This window comes from Heteronotia binoei, chromosome 20 (genome assembly GCF_032191835.1).
Source record: "Heteronotia binoei isolate CCM8104 ecotype False Entrance Well chromosome 20, APGP_CSIRO_Hbin_v1, whole genome shotgun sequence".
Classification (NCBI taxonomy): Eukaryota; Metazoa; Chordata; class Lepidosauria; order Squamata; family Gekkonidae; genus Heteronotia; species Heteronotia binoei.
The window spans coordinates 10,999,599-11,018,604 of NC_083242.1; the positions used below are offsets into that span (position 1 = coordinate 10,999,599).

General features: G+C 51.4%; 2 protein-coding genes across 4 annotated transcripts in view; both read left to right on the forward strand.

Annotated features, from left to right (window-relative positions):
• Positions 1–19,006, forward strand: part of PDAP1 (PDGFA associated protein 1) — a 465,345-nt gene that overhangs the window by 201,393 nt on the left and 244,946 nt on the right. The window lies entirely within an intron of this gene.
• Positions 16,226–19,006, forward strand: part of SMURF1 (SMAD specific E3 ubiquitin protein ligase 1) — a 62,131-nt gene continuing 59,350 nt past the window's right edge. For all 3 annotated transcript variants that reach the window (XM_060260710.1, XM_060260709.1, XM_060260711.1), the window contains exon 1: positions 16,226–16,413. In XM_060260710.1, the coding sequence (XP_060116693.1) occupies positions 16,359–16,413 (55 nt within the window). In that variant the 5' untranslated portion in view covers positions 16,226–16,358. The remainder of the gene's footprint in view (positions 16,414–19,006) is intronic.

Below are 19,006 nucleotides of genomic sequence, written 5' to 3' on the forward strand. Positions count from 1 at the left end.
TATAACCAATCCTCCTGGAGCTTACAGGGCTCTTAGTACAAGGCCTACTGTAAGCTCCAGGAGGATTGGCTACATCAGGGGTGTGTGCCCCTTAGGGTTGCCAAGTCCCCAGCATCCCAGAGCGGGGGACTTTTGCACGCGCAACGCAATGATGTCATCCGGAAGTTTCGTCATCGTGCCGGCGATGCTATGCACGGCCACTCTAGGCATTTCCGGGAAAACTCTATGGTTTTCCCAGACGCTCTAGCCATTTGGGAGGGAAAATAGGTACCATAGAGTTCCCCCTTCCAAATGGCTAGAATGTCTGGGAAAACCATAGAGTCTTCTTGGAATCACCTAGAGCAGCCGCTCCACATAGGCAGCCCTCCCAAATACGCAAAGGAGTTCCTGCTACAAAAAAAGCTCTGATAAGCGCCCATCTTTATTCCTTGCTATCCAGTGAGAGAAGCAAGGAATCCCCTTGGGAATACAGCAGAGCAGCCACCAACTAGAGATGTGATTTCCTAGTTGGGGGATCCGCCAGTTGTTTGGGCTGGCTGGCGGGGAAAAATCCCCCTCCCAAAGTCAATATGGTGATGTCACGCTGACCTGACGTGATGTCATCACCTCGCAGCTGTTTTTCTGAGCAAAACTCTGGTTTGGGGCAGGGCTTTTTTTGTAGCAGGAATTCCTTTGCATATTAGGCCACACACCCAGGCCTTGAATTCACAGGAGCACAGCTCCTGAACCTTTCTGAGGGTTCCCCCTCTTCCTCCCCACCTACCTTGTCCATTGAACAGTAGGTGCAGCAGCGTAACAATCCCTGGATGAGGAGAGCGGGCAGCCAGCCAGCCACCAGGGGCTTTGCCGCACCCCCAGCAGCCCTCATTAACCCCTGGAGAAGCCCACGCCACCCTTTCTCCACTTATGTGATTTGGGGTGGTGGGTGGCTTGCTGGCCTTTTGACTGGAGGGGGGGAGGCCAAGGAGAGCTCCAGGCTAGCGAGACCTGCTTGGGCTGGCTGGATCTCTAGCCAGCCCAAGCAGGCCTCGCTCACCCGGGGCTCTCCTTTCTTGCGTTGAATTGCTTTTGGCTGGTGGAGGGGGTGGCATATTTTTCTACAAAGCGACCCCTGCGCACATCCAATGTTGCCAATCCTCCTGGAGCTTACTGTAGGTGATTTTCCCATAGAGTTTTGTCAAAAAAGCAGAGCGTTGCTGCGTGACGTTGTTGATGTGATGATGTCATTTCTGCATGACATCAGCGTGTCATGTAGCACTCCACCCCCAATCCTGGAAAGTCCCTCCCCCTGCCGGTGTGAACATCAGACCTGGCAACCTGACCACCAACACCTTTCCAGATGTTTGCCAAATGTTTTTAGAAAGTGGGTGGGGCCAGCTAGGCTGTTGCCCATTGATTTGGTTGGACTTGCAGTAGGGTTGCCAATCTCCAGTTGGGGGCAGGGGATCCCCCAGTTTGGAGGGGCCCCCTGCTTTTAGGGTTATCTGAAAGCAGCCAGGCGAGGGAGTGTCCACGAGGCATTACAGTATTCCCTATGGAAACCAGTCTCTATAGGGTATAATGAAAAATCAGTCTGCGGGTATCTGGGGCTCTAGTGGGACTGTTTTTTGAAGTAGAAGTGCCAAATTGTTAGCATAGCATCTGGTGCCACTCCTCAAAAAGCCCCCCAGGTTTCAAAAAGATTGGACAAGGGGATCCAATTCTATCACCCCCAAAAGAAGGTTCCTCTGTCCTCAATTATTTCCAATGGAAGGAAGGCATTTAAAAGAATACCGCAGATTTATACCCTACTCTTCTCTCTGAATCAGTCTCAGAGTGGCTTATAATCTCTCTTATCTTCCTCCCCCCGCAACAGACACCCTGTGAGGTAGGTGGGGCTGAGAGAGCTCTTACAGCAGCTGCCCTTTCAAGGACAACCTCTGCCAGAGGTGTTGGCTGACCCAAGGCCATTCCAGCAGGTGCAAGTGGAGGAGTGGGGGAATCAAACCCAGTTCTCCCAGATAAGAGTCCGCACACCAAACTGGGGAGAGCACGTTGCAATTTTTGACCTCACAGGGAGGCAGGTCACAGTTAAGTCCCATTTTGCCGAGGGGAATCTGAGGTCCAGAGTGGTTTTGTGGCTGTTCCCTCAAAAACGGAACGAAAAAGCTCGGAACCGTCGAAGTTTGTCTTGAAGCAGGTGTTTCCCAGATCAGACCTGACTGCTCCTCCAACTCCACCTGTGCATATTTCCATCTACCTTCCATACAGTCTGCTAACCAAGCGTGCCCGATGGTTCCCTTCTCCACTCCCTTTCGCATTCCTCTCCGCCATCTCCCCAGGTACTTATTAAAGCAGTTTCCCGTCACCCTCTGACGGAACCGTTTTTGATAGAGCTGCAGCTGATCTACTGTTTACCGATTCCATCCCCACCCTTTCCTCGGCTAACAGATGTCGGCGGCTCCTACCCATCAGACTGGCAATCTGGAAGACAAAAACATGCCGGGAGGAGGGGGAGAAAAATACGGCGCTGGAAAAATAGAGGCGAGATCAATTTGACAGGCTGTCACTCTGCTGTTATGTTCCGAAGCTTCAGGGGATGGAATGAACCTTCTCTTCACCTTTGGTCCCAGCTCAGGAGAACGCCAATGCAATCTGATACCCTGCGACGGTTGGGCAGCGTTCTTTTCAGACGCCCCGATAGAACTAAAGGCCCTAAAGGGAGAGGCACACCGGTCAACAGACCTTATCGCTGAACAAGCACGGGCAAGATCGCCGGGTAAATATTTTCGGACCGGTGGCCCCTTTCTTCCCGGTGCCAGATTGGTGTGACTTGCTGGTAGTGAAAGATCAGGACTCATTTCCACAGCTCGCTTCTGAAAGCTTCATACAATGCTACTTCATACAACAATCTCATCAAAAGCTAAAAACGGTGGGTGACTACGGAGGAAGTCTAGGGCCATGACCGGGGCCGGTGCTAGGGTTTTTGGTGCCCTAGGTCAGCTGCCCATTAGTGGCCTCCCCAGGCCCGGTGTGTGGGGTTCTGTCGCCCAAGACGGAATCCCTACGCGCGCCCCTCCAGTAGATTTTTCACGCGTGCGTGGCGTGATGACGTCACCAAGAGGTGATGTCATCATGTTGGGTGCTCAGCACATCTCCTCCGTGGCATTTGCCAAGTTCAGCAGGTGCTGCAGACAGGAAGTCTTGCTGTTTTCTTTACTTTAAGGGGTCCCCCGACCCCTTAAAGCCAAGAAAAAACACTTGGCACTTCCTTGGAGAAGGCATTTCTCTCTTTAAATCACTTCTCCAAGCCAAGCCAGCTGGCAGCTTGGACAATACATTTAATGTTAAAGTTGCTTTCTTTCCACCTCTCTCTCCCACTCATCTATCTACTTCCTTCCTTCCTCTGATGTTCATGTCTTGTGGCTCTCAAACATCTGACACTTATTCTATGCGGCTCTTACGTTAAGCAAGCTTGGCCACCCCTGCTATAGGGGGCACCGCCCCTGTGCCCCCTGCCGGCTACGGCCCTGGCCAAAGCCCTCTTCTTGGCTGGGTTACTTTAAAAAAAAATACATAGGTATGAAGAAACGAGCCCCAGATAACCTGTTTGTAGCCTGTCTCAAGCAGGCAGCTTTCGCCTCGGTTCAGTCACTGATGATTTGAAGTGAAGTCGTCTCCAGAGCGACGCATAATAAGGCAGCCTCCCGTCGCCTTGATTCCGGCTTCCAGTTCAACACATCCAAGGGATTGGGGAATTAGGTCAGCTCCTCGCCTGTAGGAAAACCGAAACGCCGTTTCCTCCACGCGGCTTCTTTTTTTGCAAGCTCTCTCGGGATGGAGTCGCGCGTAGCCTCAGCTGCCCTTTGCCTCCTCTGTAGCGGATGGTGAAGCAGCTCCGAGCGGGCTTTTGAAGCTCAGTGGTCCTTATTAAAGATTCTCTCCCCTTCCCCCGCTGCTGTGATCCTGTTCTTTGGGCAAGGAGCTTGAGGCAGCCAACCCTCCCCTCCCCCTTTTTGAGATCATCACAATAACCTTGTGCAGTGGCCTGAAAGCCGAACTACGTATTACCCAGTTTTCCCAATAGCGTCCGGGGCTTCTACAAGGATATTCTATCAGATGGGGCCTCGGTGGGTAGATTCTGGGATGTTATTATTGGATTTATTAGATTTATATCCCGGCCAATACCCTGAATCTCAGAGCGGTCACAATCTCCTTTACCTCCCCACCCCCTTCCACAACAGACACCCTGTGGGGCTATGAGAGCTCTTACAGCAGCTGCCCTTTCAAGGGCAACTCCTGCGAGAGCTATGGCTGACCCAAAGCCACTCCAGCAGCTGCAAGTGGAGGAGTGGGGAATCAAACCCGGTTCTCCCCGATAAGATTCCGCGCACTTAACCACTGACTACACCAAACTGGCTGTCATCAGAGGAGTTGGGGCATTTAACCGATGATAATATTTTTACCACCACGATAGGTGTCACTTGTAATTGGGCTGCCAGAGTCTTGGCTTATCTGTGTCTGAAAACCAGAGAGCTCAGCAAGGCATGATGCCCTAGAGTCCATCCTCCAAAACAGCCATTTTCAGCAGGGGAAATGACCTCTGTATTCCAAAGATCAACCGTAATAGCAGGAGATCTCCAGGCTCCACCTGGAGACTGGCAAGCCGAGGGCTGGTCCTTGCTTATTAAACTCTAGTAGGGTTGCCATCCTCCAGGAGGGGCCTGGAGACCTCCCGCTTTTACAAATGATCTTCAGCTGGTAGAAATCAGCTCCCCAGGAGAAAATGGCTGCTTGGAAGGGTGGACTCTAGGGCGCTGGACCACACTGACCCTTCCCCAAGTCCCACCTTCTCCCAGATCCACCCCCACAGGTATTTTCCAACCCAGACCTGGCAACCCTATGAGACTGTCTGTTCTGATATGAACTTGCTTGCCAATTCAGACATTTCTTAGACCCAGGGCTTTCTTTGGTAGAAGAAGCCCAGCAGGAATCATTTGCATATTAGGCCACACCCCCTGATGCCAAGCCAGCTGGAACTATGATGCCAAGCCAGCTGGAACTATGATGCCAAACCACAGGAGGTGGCGGCGGCTAAAAGCATAGAAAGCTTCAAGAGGGGATTGGATAAACACATGGAGCAGCATATTAAGAAAAGAGAAGCCATGTTCGATCAGGCCAATGGCCCATCCAGTCCAACACTCTGTGTCAAACAGTGGCCACAAAAACCCCAACTGCCATCAAGAGGTCTACCAGTGGGGCCTGGACACTAGAAGCCCTCCCACTGTGCCCCCCCCAAACACCCAGAATACGAAACATCACTTGCCCCAGACGGAGAGTTCCAACAATACGCTGTGGCTAATAACCACTGATGGACCTCTGCTCCATATGCTTATCCAATCCCCTCTTGAAGCTGTCTGTGCTTGTAGCTGCCGCCACCTCCTGTGGCAGTGAATTCCACATGTTAATCACCCTTTGGGTGAAGAAGTACTTCCTTTTATCCGTTCTAACCCGACTGCTCAGCAATTTCATTGAGTGCCCACGACTTCTCATACTGTGAGAAAGGGAGAAAAGTACTTCTTTCTCTCCCTTCTCTATCCCATACATAATCTTGTAAACCTCTATAATGTCACTCCACAGTCGACATTTCTTCAAGCTAAAGAGCCCCAAGCGTTTTAACCTTTCTTCATAGGAAACTTTTCCAACCCTTTAATCATTCTAGTTGCCCTTTTCTGCACTTTTTCCAATGGTATAATATTTTTCTTGAGGTCCGGTGACCAGAATTGTACATAGTACTCCAAATTGTTGAGACTCTGTCTGTGGCAGTGATGCTCTATATTCTTGGTTCTCGGGGGAGGGCACAGTGGGAGATGCCCCCTGGGTTTTTTGACCACTGTATGACACAGAGTGTTGGACTGGATGGGCCACTGGCCTGATCCAACATGGCTTCTCTTATGTTCTTATGTCTGCAGCAGTGATGCTCTGTAATCTTGGTGCCTGGGGGGGGGGGCAAAGGTGGAAGGGCTTCTGAAGTTCTGGCCCCACTGGTGGCTCTCCTGATGGCATCTGGGGTTTAGCTACTGTGTGACATAGAGTCTTGGACTGGATGGGCCACTGGCCTGATCCAACATGGCTTCTCTTATGTTCTTATGTCTGGGGCAGTGATGCTCTGTATTCTTGGTGCTTGAGGGGGCACAGTGGGAGGGCTTCTAGTGTCCTGGCCCCACTGGTGGACCTCCTGATGGCACCTTGTTCTTTGGCCACTGGGTGACCCAGAGTGTTGGACTGGATGGGCCACTGGCCTGATCCAACATGGCTTCTCTTATGTTCTTATGTGACACAGAGTGTTGGACTGGATGGGCCATTGGCCTGATCCAACATGGCTTCTCTTATGTTCTTATGTGACACAGAGTGTTGGACTGGAGGGGCCGTTGGCCTGATCCAACATGGCTTCTCTTATGTTCTTATGTGACCCAGAGTGTTGGACTGGATGGGCCACTGGCCTGATCCAACATGGCTTCTCTTCTGTTGTTAACTGCATTCCTGTGTGTTCCTACTTTAAAAAAGCCCTGCTTAGGCCTCTTTTCTCTTTGTCCCTTCCCTTAAGATCAGTTGGAGCTTATGGGAAGGTCTTCTGACCTTGATCAGATTTACCATTCATTTGCTTTCAAAGGTATGTCTCCAACTGACCCTGGCGCTTAAGCGGAGCTCTTCCATCAAACAAGGGTGGTCTTAAAGAGTCTAGGGCAGAGACAGGGCTGCCAAGTCCGATTCAAGAAATACCTGGGGACATTGGGGATGCAGCCAGGTGACTTTGCGGGTGGAGCCACAATTGAACTCCAAAGGGAGTTCTGGTCATCACATTCAAAGGGACCGCACACCTTTTAAATGCTTTCCCTCCATGGGAAATAATGAAGGATAGGGCACCTTCTTTTGGGGCCTCATAGAATTGGACCCCCTAGTCCAATCCTTTGGAAACTTGGAGGGTGTTTTGATGAGAGACACCAGATGCTATGCTGAAGATTTGGTGCCTCTACCTCAAAAAACAGCCCCCCAGAGCCCCAGATACCCACAGATCAATTTCATTATATTCTATGGGAATTGATCTCAATAAGATATAATAAAGTTATGACCCTGAAGTGGGGGGCAGGGGATTTCCTTGTTTGGAGGCCCTCCAAGCCAGGGAATCCCCTGCCCCCAACTGGGGATTAAGAGAGCACAACCGAAGTTATAGTGACTGAATAACTAAGAATGTATTGAGACAAAATCATACAAATATGTTCCATAGAAGACTAAACAGCAATAACAATTCTCCCAAAGTTTCACAGTTCCATCCAAGGAGTCACAATCTCCTTTATCTTCCTCCCCCACAACAAACACCCTGTGAGGTAGGTGGGGCTGAGAGAGCTCTCCCAGAAGGACAACTCCAACAAGACCTACGGCTGACCCAAGGCCATTCCAGCAGGTGCAAGTGGAGGAGTGGGGAATCAAACTGGCTCTCTCCCCAACACTCCTGACATGATGACATAACCTGGAAATGATGTCATCATGTCAGGGACGCTCTAGTTTGGGGGCAAACCCTTTGGTTTAAGCCAAATTTAACCATTTTGGTGGTGGCTCCTGCTGGAATGGCCTTGGGTCAACCATAGCTCTGGCAGAGGTTGTCCTTGAAAGGGCAACTGCTGTGAGAGCCCTCTCCAGCCCCACCTACCTCACAGGGTGTCTGTTGTGGGGAAGGAAGGGAAAGGAGATTGTGAGCCGCTCTGAGACTTTTCGGAGTGGAGGGCGGGATATAAATCCAATCTCTTCATCTACCTCACAGGGTGTCTGTTGTGGGGGAGGAAGGGAAAGGAGATTGTGAGCCGCTCTGAGACTCTTCGGAGTGGAGGGCGGGATATAAATCCAATATCTTCATCTACCTCACAGGGTGTCTGTTGTGGGGGAGGAAGGGAAAGGAGATTGTGAGCCGCTCTGAGACTCTTCGGAGTGGAGGGCGGGATATAAATCCAATATCTTCATCTACCTCACAGGGTGTCTGTTGTGGGGGAGGAAGGGAAAGGAGATTGTGAGCCGCTCTGAGACTCTTCGGAGTGGAGGGCGGGATATAAATCCAATATCTTCATCTACCTCACAGGGTGTCTGTTGTGGGGGAGGAAGGGAAAGGAGATTGTGAGCCGCTCTGAGACTCTTCGGAGTGGAGGGCGGGATATAAATCCAATATCTTCATCTACCTCACAGGGTGTCTGTTGTGGGGGAGGAAGGGAAAGGAGATTGTGAGCCGCTCTGAGACTTTTCGGAGTGGAGGGCAGGATATAAATCCAATATCATCATCATCATACGCTTTGCAAAAACAACAACAGAGTGTCCCACGTGTGTCATCCACAGTCACCCTGGAATGCCCCCCCCAATTCCCCCACTGAACTGTTGAGGGGTACTAGCAACCCTAAGGAAAGCTGCAGCAGCCATTTGGGAGCTGGTTCCACCTCCTGCAGTGATTGTTTTGCAGCTGCCGCTACACCACACTGTGCCAGAATTCCAAAGATGCCTGCAGTCTCAAAGATGTTGAGGGCCTCTGGCCACGAAAGGACCCCAGAATCACTGCCACCACTTCTTCCCCCTTCTGGTGCCAAGCTAAGAATCAGCAGCCCGAGTCCCAGATGGGGTAGATGCAAGAGCCTCCTCCTCGTCCCCTGTTCAGGGGAGGGGCGGTGGCTTAGTGGTAGAGCATCTGCTTGGTAATCAGAAGGTCCCAGGTTCAATCCCCGGCAGCTCCAACTAAAAAGGGTCCAGGCAAATTGAAAAACCTCAGCTTGAGACCCTGGAGAGCAGCTGCCAGTCTGAGTAGACAATACTGACTTTGATGGACTGAGGGTCTGATTCAGTATAAGACAGCTTCATGTGTTCATATATGTTGGGAATAAAGTTTCATGTGTTCATATATGTTGGGGAGGGACGGTGGCTCAGTGGTAGAGCATCTGCTTGGTAAACAGAAGGTCCCAGGTTCAATACCCAGCACCTCTGACTAAAAAGGTCCAGGCAAGTAGGTGTGAGAAACCTCAGTTTGAGATCCTGGAGAGCCGCTGCCAGTCTGAGTAGACAATACTGACTTTGATGGACCGAGGGCCTGATTCAGTAGAAGGCAGCTTCATATGTTCATAAATGATGGGGAAGGGGCCATCAGGCCTCCCCCAAGGGCAGGACAGCTCATTGGCTAAGACCATTCTGGCATCAAAAACAGGGGTGCTATCTTCTAGTCTTCTCGCTGGGGCCAGTGTTTGTTCTTAAGAAGAAGAACATGCTGTTGAGTCACAACCGACCCAGAGCGACCCCTTCCATGGTGACTGATGATCAGAGGTGGCTTGCCATTGCTTTCTTCTGTGCAGCAGCACCTGTCTACCTTGTAAGGTTGCTCAGGTCCCCCCCAGCCTCACTTGAGCGGGGTCAGTTTCCAGATCCAGGTTGGGAAACTCGTGGAGACAATGATGAAAAAGAAGAGCTGGTTTTGTACCCTGCCCTTCGCTACCCGGAAGAGTCTCAGAACGGCTTGCCATCTCCTTCCCTTCCTCTCCCCGCAACAGACATCCTGTGAGGTAGGTGGGGCTGAGAGAGCTCAGAGAGAACCGTGATTGGCCCAAGGTCACCCAGCTGGCTTCATGCGAAGGAGGAGTGGGGAATCGAACCCAGTTCTGCAGATCAGAGTCCACCAAACTGGCGTGGAGTGGAGGCAGGGGAAGACAGGGACCTCAGTGGAATCCAATGCCATCAAAAATCCACCCTCCAAAGTCTCCATTTTCTGCAGGGGAATGGATCTCCATAGTGTGGAGAGCAGCTGTAATTTCCAGGGGATTTCCTGGTCCCTCCTGGAGGCTGGCAACCCTGCTTCCTTGGTGATCTCCCATGCAACTACTAACCATAGCAAACTCTGCTTAGCTTCCACGTTCTGGCAAGCTGGCCTATTCAAGCGGCAGCTTTTTTCTTAGCAGCCCCAAGCAGCCTGTCGAAAAACTTGCTACTCCGGGGAAACGTCTTGCCGTATCACGTCTGCGCTCCTACACCACGCTGTCACATTTAAGTGCTTAAGTTGAGGACATCTTTGTGATCAAAGACATCAACGGTTTCAAAGGGGGGATTGGACATCGGTACGACAGGGATGTCTTGGGCGATGACAGTTTGCGTTAACGGGGAAGACACGTCTTTGGAAGAGATTCGGAATCGCGTTTCAGAGCAACAAAAGCCGGTTGCGTTACTGTCGTAGCGGAGAGATGAGTGTTGATTTGCACAAGGGAAAGGGCTCTTATTCTAGCAAAAAGCTTCAAAGGGCAGGGAAGAGCAGCCATTGTTTGCATTGGTCAGTAGGGGAGCTCTCTCTCTGGCATTCCCCACTCTTTTTGCAATTTTTATCCCACTTTTATGCACCGTTATGGCCCGAGGAAGATGTAGAATAGGAAGGTATTGTCAGATCTAAGATGCAAAGAATATGTGGATGGGAGACCACCAAGGAAGGCTCTGCAGAGGAAGGCAATGGCCAACCACCTCTGCTTCTCCCTTGCCTTGAGAGCCTCTTGCTGGGGTTGCCTTAAGTTGTAAGATAAGCAGGGTCAGTGCTTGGAAGGGAGACCACCAAGGAAGACTCCGCAGAGGAAGGCGATGACAAATCACCTCTGCTTCTCTCTTGCCTTGACAGCCCCTTGTTGGGGTCGCCATAAGTCCTGGAAGGAAGACCACCAAGGAAGGCTCTGCAGAGGAAGGCCATGGCCAACCACCTCTGCTTCTCCCTTGCCTTGGGAGCCCCTTGCTGGAGTCACTATAAGTCTTGGATGGGAGACCACCAAGGAAGACTCCGCGGAGGAAGGCAATGGCCAACCACCTCTGCTTCTCCCTTGCCTTGAAAGTCCTTTGTTGGGGTCACCATAAGTCTTAGATGAGAGAACACCAAGGAAGGCTCTGCAGAGGAAGGCAATGGCCAACCACCTCTGCTTCTCATTTTCCTTGAAAGCCCCTTACTGGGGCCACCATAAGTCTTGGAAGGGAGACCACCAAGGAAGACTCCGCAGAGGAAGGCAAGGGCAAAACACCTCTGCTTCTCCCTTGCCTTGGAGGCCCCTTGCTGGGGTCACCATAAGTCTTGGAAGGGAGACCTCCAAGGAAGACTCCGCAGAGGAAGGCAAGGGCAAAACACCTCTGCTTCTCCCTTGCCTTGGAGGCCCCTTGCTGGGGTCACCATAAGTCTTGGAAGGGAGACCACCAAGGAAGACTCCGCAGAGGAAGGCAAGGGCAAAACACCTCTGCTTCTCCCTTGCCTTGGAGGCCCCTTGCTGGGGTCACCATAAGTCTTGGATGGGAGTCCACCAAGGAAGGCTCTGCAGAGGAAGGTAATGACAAATAATGGCCTCTGCTTCTCTCTTGCCTTGGAAGCCCCTTGCTGGGGTTGCCATATGTTGGTTGTGACTTGACTACCCACACACAATGTGTAGCTTACAACCAAAGTGTAATCAAACCAAGACAGAGTGATTCAAATTTGGAATTTGCTGCCAGAGGATGTCGTGATGGCCACAGGAATAAACAGCTTTAAGCAGCGATTTAGGTAGATTAATGGAGAATAGGTCTATCAGTGGCTACTAGCCATGGTGACGAGGGGAACCTCCACATTCAGAAGCATTAACTCACTGAATTCCAGAGCCAGGAGGCAACATCCGGGGAAGGCTTTGGCCTCTGTGCCCTGTTGTTGGCCCTCCAGAAGAACTGGTTGGCCTCTGTGTGAGACAGGAGGCTGGACTAGATGGACCCTCACTGGTCTGATCCAACAGGGCTCCTCTGATGTTCTTATGAAGGCCTTGGCCTCTCTGCCCTGTTGCTGGCCCTCCAGAAGAACTGGTTGGCCTCTGTGTGAGACAGGAGGCTGGACTAGATGGACACTCACTGGTCTGATCCAGCAGGGCTCCTCTGATGTTCTTATGAAGGCCTCAGCCTCTCTGCCCTGTTGCTGGCCCTCCAGAGGAACTGGTTGGCCACTGTGTGAGACTGGATGCTGGACTATATGGACCTTCACTGCTCTGATCCAGCAGGGCTCTTCAGATGTTCTTATGAAGGCCTTGGCCTCTCTGCCCTGTTGCTGGCCCTCCAGAGGAACTGGTTGGCCACTGTGTGAGACTGGATGCTGGACTATATGGACCTTCACTGGTCTGATCCAGCAGGGCTCTTCAGATGTTCTTATGAAGGCCTCAGCCTCTATACCCTGTTGTTGGCCCTCCAGAAGAACTGGTTGGCCACTGTGTGAGACAGGATGCTGGACTACATGGACCGTCACTGGTCTGATCCAGCAGGGCTCTTCAGATGTTCTTATGAAGGCCTCAGCCTCTATACCCTGTTGTTGGCCCTCCAGAGGAACTGGTTGGCCACTGTGTGAGACTGGATGCTGGACTACATGGACCGTCACTGGTCTGATCCAGCAGGGCTCTTCAGATGTTCTTATGAAGGCCTCAGCCTCTATACCCTGTTGTTGGCCTTCCAGAAGAACTGGTTGGCCTCTGTGTGAGACAGGAGGCTGGACTAGATGGACCCTCACTGGTCTGATCCAGCAGGGCTCCTCTGATGTTCTTATGAAGGCCTTGGCCTCTCTGCCCTGTTGCTGGCCCTCCAGAGGAACTGGTTGGCCACTGTGTGAGACTGGATGCTGGACTATATGGACCTTCACTGGTCTGATCCAGCAGGGCTCTTCAGATGTTCTTATGAAGGCCTCAGCCTCTATACCCTGTTGTTGGCCCTCCAGAGGAATTGGTTGGCCTCTGTGTGAGACTGGATGCTGGACTACATGGACCTTCACTGGTCTGATCCAGCAGGGCTCCTCTGATGTTCTTATGAAGGCCTCAGCCTCTCTGCCCTGTTGTTGGCCCTCCAGAGGAACTGGTTGGCCACTTTGTGAGACTGGATGCTGGACTACATGGACCGTCACTGGTCTGATCCAGCAGGGCTCTTCAGATGTTCTTATGAAGGCCTCAGCCTCTATACCCTGTTGTTGGCCCTCCAGAGGAACTGGTTGGCCACTGTGTGAGACTGGATGCTGGACTACATGGACCTTCACTGGTCTGATCCAGCAGGGCTCTTCAGATGTTCTTATGAAGGCCTCGGCCTCTCTGCCCTGTTGCTGGCCCTCCAGAGGAACTGGTTGGCCACTGTGTGAGACTGGATGCTGGACTACATGGACCTTCACTGGTCTGATCCAGCAGGGCTCTTCAGATGTTCTTATGAAGGCCTCAGCCTCTATACCCTGTTCTTGGCTGTCCAGAGGAGCTGGTTGGCCACTATGTGAGACAGGACACTGGCCACGTGGACCACTAGTCTAATCCAGCAGGGCTCTTATGTTCTTCCATGGACCAATAATACTTTAACTCTAATCTAGCTTTAGGGAAGCCAGCGGAAGTATTTATCCAGTGTTTGGAGTCAATGAAGCCAGGGCTGGATGAGAGTGTGTAGCCTGAAGACAGACGAAATGAGAAGTGTCTGTCTGCTATGGTGGCCAGCCTCCAGGTGGGGCCTGGGGATCTCCCGTGTTGACAACTGATCTCCAGCTGGCAGAGATCAGCTCCCCTGGAGAAAAGGGCTGCTTGGAAGGGCGGACTTTAGGGCAGTGCACCCTGCTGAGGCCCCTCCCCTCCCCAAACTCCGCCCTTTCCTGGATCCACCCCAAAGTCTCTGGGGATTTTCCAACACAGGCCTGGGAACCGGACCGTCTGCCTCTATTTTGGTTTCAAGCTGCTGTTAGGGTTGCCAGCTCTGAGCTGGGAAATTCCTGGAGATGTGTGAGCGGAGCCCGGAGAGGGTGGGGTCTCAGGAAGGGTCGGGTCTCAGCGAGGTATAGCGTGTCCGCCCTCCAAAGTGGACGTTTTTCTCCAGGGGAGCTGATCTCTGTCTTCTGGAGCTCAGTTGCAATTGGTGACCTAAACTCACTCTCCAAAGCTGCTGTCTCCTCTAGGGCAAGTTCTCTGTCCTCTGGAGATCAGATGTAATTCCGGGAGAACACCAGGCCTCACCTGGATGTTGGCAGCCTCCCCGGCCCAAGAGATGCCCGTCTTGCCTCTACTAGGATCAGGGCTTTCTCGGTCCTGGCCCCGACCTGGTGGAATCAGCTCCCTATGGAGATCCGGGCCCTACCTGGCTTGCTGGCCTGCAAAACGGAGCTGTTCCGCCAGGTCTTTGGATGAGGCAGAGGGCATCTAGTTATCGATCGGTTGGCCTCCCCACTACTGCTCTACTGCACTACTGTACTGTGATGCTGTATTGCGGTACTATTTTGTGCTACACCACCTTGCTGTCATATCATCTTGCTGCACTTTGGTGAATGTTGAAATTGGTTTTCTTATGATTTTATTTCTATTTGCTGTACTCCGCTCTGAGCCCCCAATGGGGGAATGGGCGGAATAGAAACAAACAAATAATAATAACAACAACTCTCAGAGAGCTGGCCAAGGCTGGCAGTTGCAACACCCTTTCCTTTATACTCCTTTTGCAATGCCCTTTGAGGCTTCCTTTGTTCCCACTTTTATGAATTCCAACTTGTTGATGTTTCAAAGCTGTTACAATTGCTGCTTGGAAATAGGAAAGAACTGATAAGAACAGAAGGCATTTCTCTTGGACGGAATCAGCACAAGCACTAGCACTTTAACCCAGGTCCCCCAGGAGTGGGCGGGAGAGGTTATTGAAGCGGAAATAAGCTACTGAAGTCGGAAACTGACATGCTTACTTGGGACTGAATCAATTTGGACTTTGGTTATCTTATGTTTGATTGTGAGAGTTTACTGTGATATTTCATATATATATTTATATAGATATTGCATATGAATCCTCTTTTGGACTGTTTCACTTTTAAGGGAGTTTTTTGGAATTAGGTTAATACAGCTATTTCTGAATTAAAAGACGTTTGCTCCTTCGGAGGACAGCTATGGCGAACCTGGGCCGTATAATAAAAAGTAGAGACATCACCCTGCCAACAAAAGTCCATATAGTCAAAGCGATGGTATTCCCAGTAGTGATGTATGGCTGTGAGAGTTGTACCATAAGGAAGGCCAAGTGCGGAAGCACAGATGCTTTAGAGCTATAATGCTGGAGAAGACTGTTGAGAGTCCCTGGGACCGCAAGAAGATCAAACCAGTCAGTCCTAAGGGAAATCAACCCTGTCTGTTCCCTGGAAGGTCAGATGCTGAAGCTCCAATACTTTGGCCACCCAATGAGAAGGGAGCACTCACTGGAGAAGACCCTGATGCTGGGAAAGACAAAAGGCAAAAGAAGAAGGGGACGGCAAAAGAGGAGATGGCTGGACAGCATGACTGATGTAACTAAAATGAATTTCAGCAGACTTAGGAGGCTGGTAGAAGACAGGAGGGCCTGGCGTGACTTTGTCTATGGGGTTGCAAAGAGTCAGACTCGACTGTGTGACTGAACAACAAAAAGCTATTTCTTGTGTAGAAGAGCTCCGTGGAGCAGAGTGGTAAAGCTGCAGTACTGCAGTTGGAGCTCTCAGCTCACGACCTGAGTTCAATCCCGGCGGAAGCTGAGTTCAGGTAGCCCACTCGAGGTTGCCTCAGCCTTCCATCCTTCCGAGGTCGATAAAATGAGTACCCAGTTTGCTGTGGGAAAAAGTGTAGATGACTGGGGACGCTATTGGCAAACCACCCCATAAAAAGTGCCATGAAAACATCGTGATGGGATGTCACCCCTGAGTCGGAAACGACTGGTGCTTGCACAGGCGACTACCTTTACCATTTTAAAAAAAATTATTGTGTATGATACTTTAAGTTTCCACAGTTTTTTTGGGTTGTTCTCACCTGGAGGTTGGCAACTCCCAGAGAGCTGGCCGAGGCCGGCATCTGCAACGCCTTCTCTTCCCACTAGGGGCGCGCTTCCTTCTTTCCCTTCTTACCTCCCACAGAAACTCAGGGCTGAAACCCGAACCGGGGAAGAGGGGGGGAAAAAAAAAAACAGGTGACCTCACCAACATGGCCCCAAAGTCCGGCTCATGACGTCATCGCGCGACGACGCGCCGCCGCCGCCGCCTTTCTCTTCCCTTCCCTTCATTCCTCCCGAGGCACGCCGGGAAGGCAGGCGCGAGCCTCGGCTGAGAGGAAAGGCGGGGCGGCGGCAGAGGCGGCGCGAGCGCGCAGTCCTCGTTCGCGTCCGGCGGGCGTCGAGCTTCGTGAGGCGGCGCCGCCGCCGCCTCACCCGCCGCCGTGAAGGGGAAGGGGGGGGGAAAAAGAAGAAGAACCGGCGGTGAGGCGGCGACGACGGGAAGGAAAGGAGCCGTAAGAACAGTCCCGGATGGCGGCCGGCGGCTGAGCGCGCCTCTCCGGGCCCCCCCACCCCGCCGCCGCCTCTCGGGGGCAGCGATGTCGAACGCGGGGACGCGCAGAACCGGCTCGAGTATCAAAGTCCGCCTCACAGGTGAGGGAGGGAGGGAGGAGGCAGCCGGCTGGCACGCCGGGGGACGGGGAGACATTTCCGCCCCCCGCAGACAGAGCTTCGCGGCTCCCCTCCTCGGCCTTCTCTGCCGTCTGGCGCGCCTGCAGGGGCGGGCGGGGTCGGGCTCGGCTCCTTTGGAGGTCTTTTCTGGAGGGGGGGGGGCTTCTGGTTTTGCTTACTCGGCTGCTAGCTGGGGTGGCTCGGCTGCCTTCGCCACCGTGGTTTCAAGGCGGAGGAAGCTCTCCTCTCTTTCCGCCAGGGTTTTGGGGGCGAGGGGAAGCTACGCTCGTGGCTGTCTGTCTGTCTCTCTCTCGGCCTTTTTTTGGGGGGGGGGATACGGTGGGACGGAATTCCAGAACCTTTTTGTGGAAACAAAATTCTCAAAGCAAAAATTGCGTAAAACTTCTTTAGGGGCACCTGTCTGTTTCACCTTCGTTTCCCTCTTCAGAGTTCCAGCACCTCTTTTTTGCAGGAAAAAAAAAGCATCTACCTACCTGCCCACTCACACCTTTTTTTTGGGGGGGGGGGCGAGGGGAATACGGTGGAACGGAATTCCAGAACCTTTTCGTGGAAACAAAATTCTCAAAGCAAAAATTGTGTAAAACTTCTTCAGGGGCACCTGTCTGTTTCACCTTCGTTTCCCTCTTCAGAGTTCCAGCACCTCTTTTTTGCAGGAAAAAAAAAAGCATCTACCTACCTGCCCACTCACACCTTTTTTGGGGGGGGGGGCGAGGGGAATACGGTGGAATGGAATTCCAGAACCTTTTTGTGGAAACAAAATTCTCAAAGCAAAAATTGTGTAAAACTTCTTTAGGGGCACCTGTCTGTTTCACCTTCGTTTCCCTCTTCAGTGTTCCAGCAGCTCTTTTTTGCAGGGGAAAAAAGCATCTATCTACCCACCCACACCTTTTGGGGGGGGGGCGAGGGGAATACGGTGGAACGGAATTCCAGAACCGTTTTGTGGAAACAAAATTCTCAAAGCAAAAATTGTGTAAAACTTCTTTAGGGGCACCTGTCTGTTTCACCTTCGTTTCCCTCTTCAGAGTTCCAGCACCTCTTTTTTGCAGGAAAAAAAAAGCATCTATCTACCTACCCACCCACACCTTTTGGGGGGGGGGGCGAGGGGAATACGGTGGAATGGAATTCCAGAACCTTTTTGTGGAAACAAAATTCTCAAAGCAAAAATTGTGTAAAACTTCTTTAGGGGCACCTGTCTGTTTCACCTTCGTTTCCCTCTTCAGAGTTCCAGCACCTCTTTTTTGCAGGGAAAAAAAAAGCATCTACCTACCTGCCCACTCACACCTTTTTTGGGGGGGGGGCGAGGGGAATACGGTGGAATGGAATTCCAGAACCTTTTTGTGGAAACAAAATTCTCAAAGCAAAAATTGTGTAAAACTTCTTTAGGGGCACCTGTCTGTTTCACCTTCGTTTCCCTCTTCAGAGTTCCAGCACCTCTTTTTTGCAGGAAAAAAAAAAGCATCTACCTACCTGCCCACTCACACCTTTTTTTGGGGGGGGCGAGGGGAATATGGTGGAATGGAATTCCAGAACCTTTTTGTGGAAACAAAATTCTCAAAGCAAAAATTGTGTAAAACTTCTTTAGGGGCACCTGTCTGTTTCACCTTCGTTTCCCTCTTCAGAGTTCCAGCACCTCTTTTTTGCAGGAAAAAAAAAGCATCTATCTACCTACCCACCCACACCTTTTTTGGGGGGGGGGGCGAGGGGAATACGGTGGAACGGAATTCCAGAACCGTTTTGTGGAAACAAAATTCTCAAAGCAAAAATTGTGTAAAACTTCTTTAGGGGCACCTGTCTGTTTCACCTTCGTTTCCCTCTTCAGAGTTCCAGCACCTCTTTTTTGCAGGAAAAAAAAAGCATCTATCTACCTACCCACCCACACCTTTTTTTGGGGGGGGGGCGAGGGGAATACGGTGGAACGGAATTCCAGAACCGTTTTGTGGAAACAAAATTCTCAAAGCAAAAATTGTGTAAAACTTCTTTAGGGGCACCTGTCTGTTTCACCTTCGTTTCCCTCTTCAGAGTTCCAGCACCTCTTTTTTGCAGGAAAAAAAAAGCATCTATCTACCTACCCACCCACACCTTTTGGGGGGGGGGCGAGGGGAATACGGTGGAATGGAATTCCAGAACCTTTTTGTGGAAACAAAATTCTCAAAGCAAAAATTGTGTAAAACTTCTTTAGGGGCACCTGTCTGTTTCACCTTCGTTTCCCTCTTCAGAGTTCCAGCACCTCTTTTTTGCAGGAAAAAAAAAGCATCTACCTACCTGCCCACTCACACCTTTTTTTGGGGGGGGGGGCGAGGGGAATACGGTGGAACGGAATTCCAGAACCGTTTTGTGGAAACAAAATTCTCAAAGCAAAAATTGTGTAAAACTTCTTTAGGGGCACCTGTCTGTTTCACCTTCGTTTCCCTCTTCAGAGTTCCAGCACCTCTTTTTTGCAGGAAAAAAAAAAAGCATCTACCTACCTGCCCACTCACACCTTTTTTGGGGGGAGGCGAGGGGAATACGGTGGAATGGAATTCCAGAACCGTTTTGTGGAAACAAAATTCTCAAA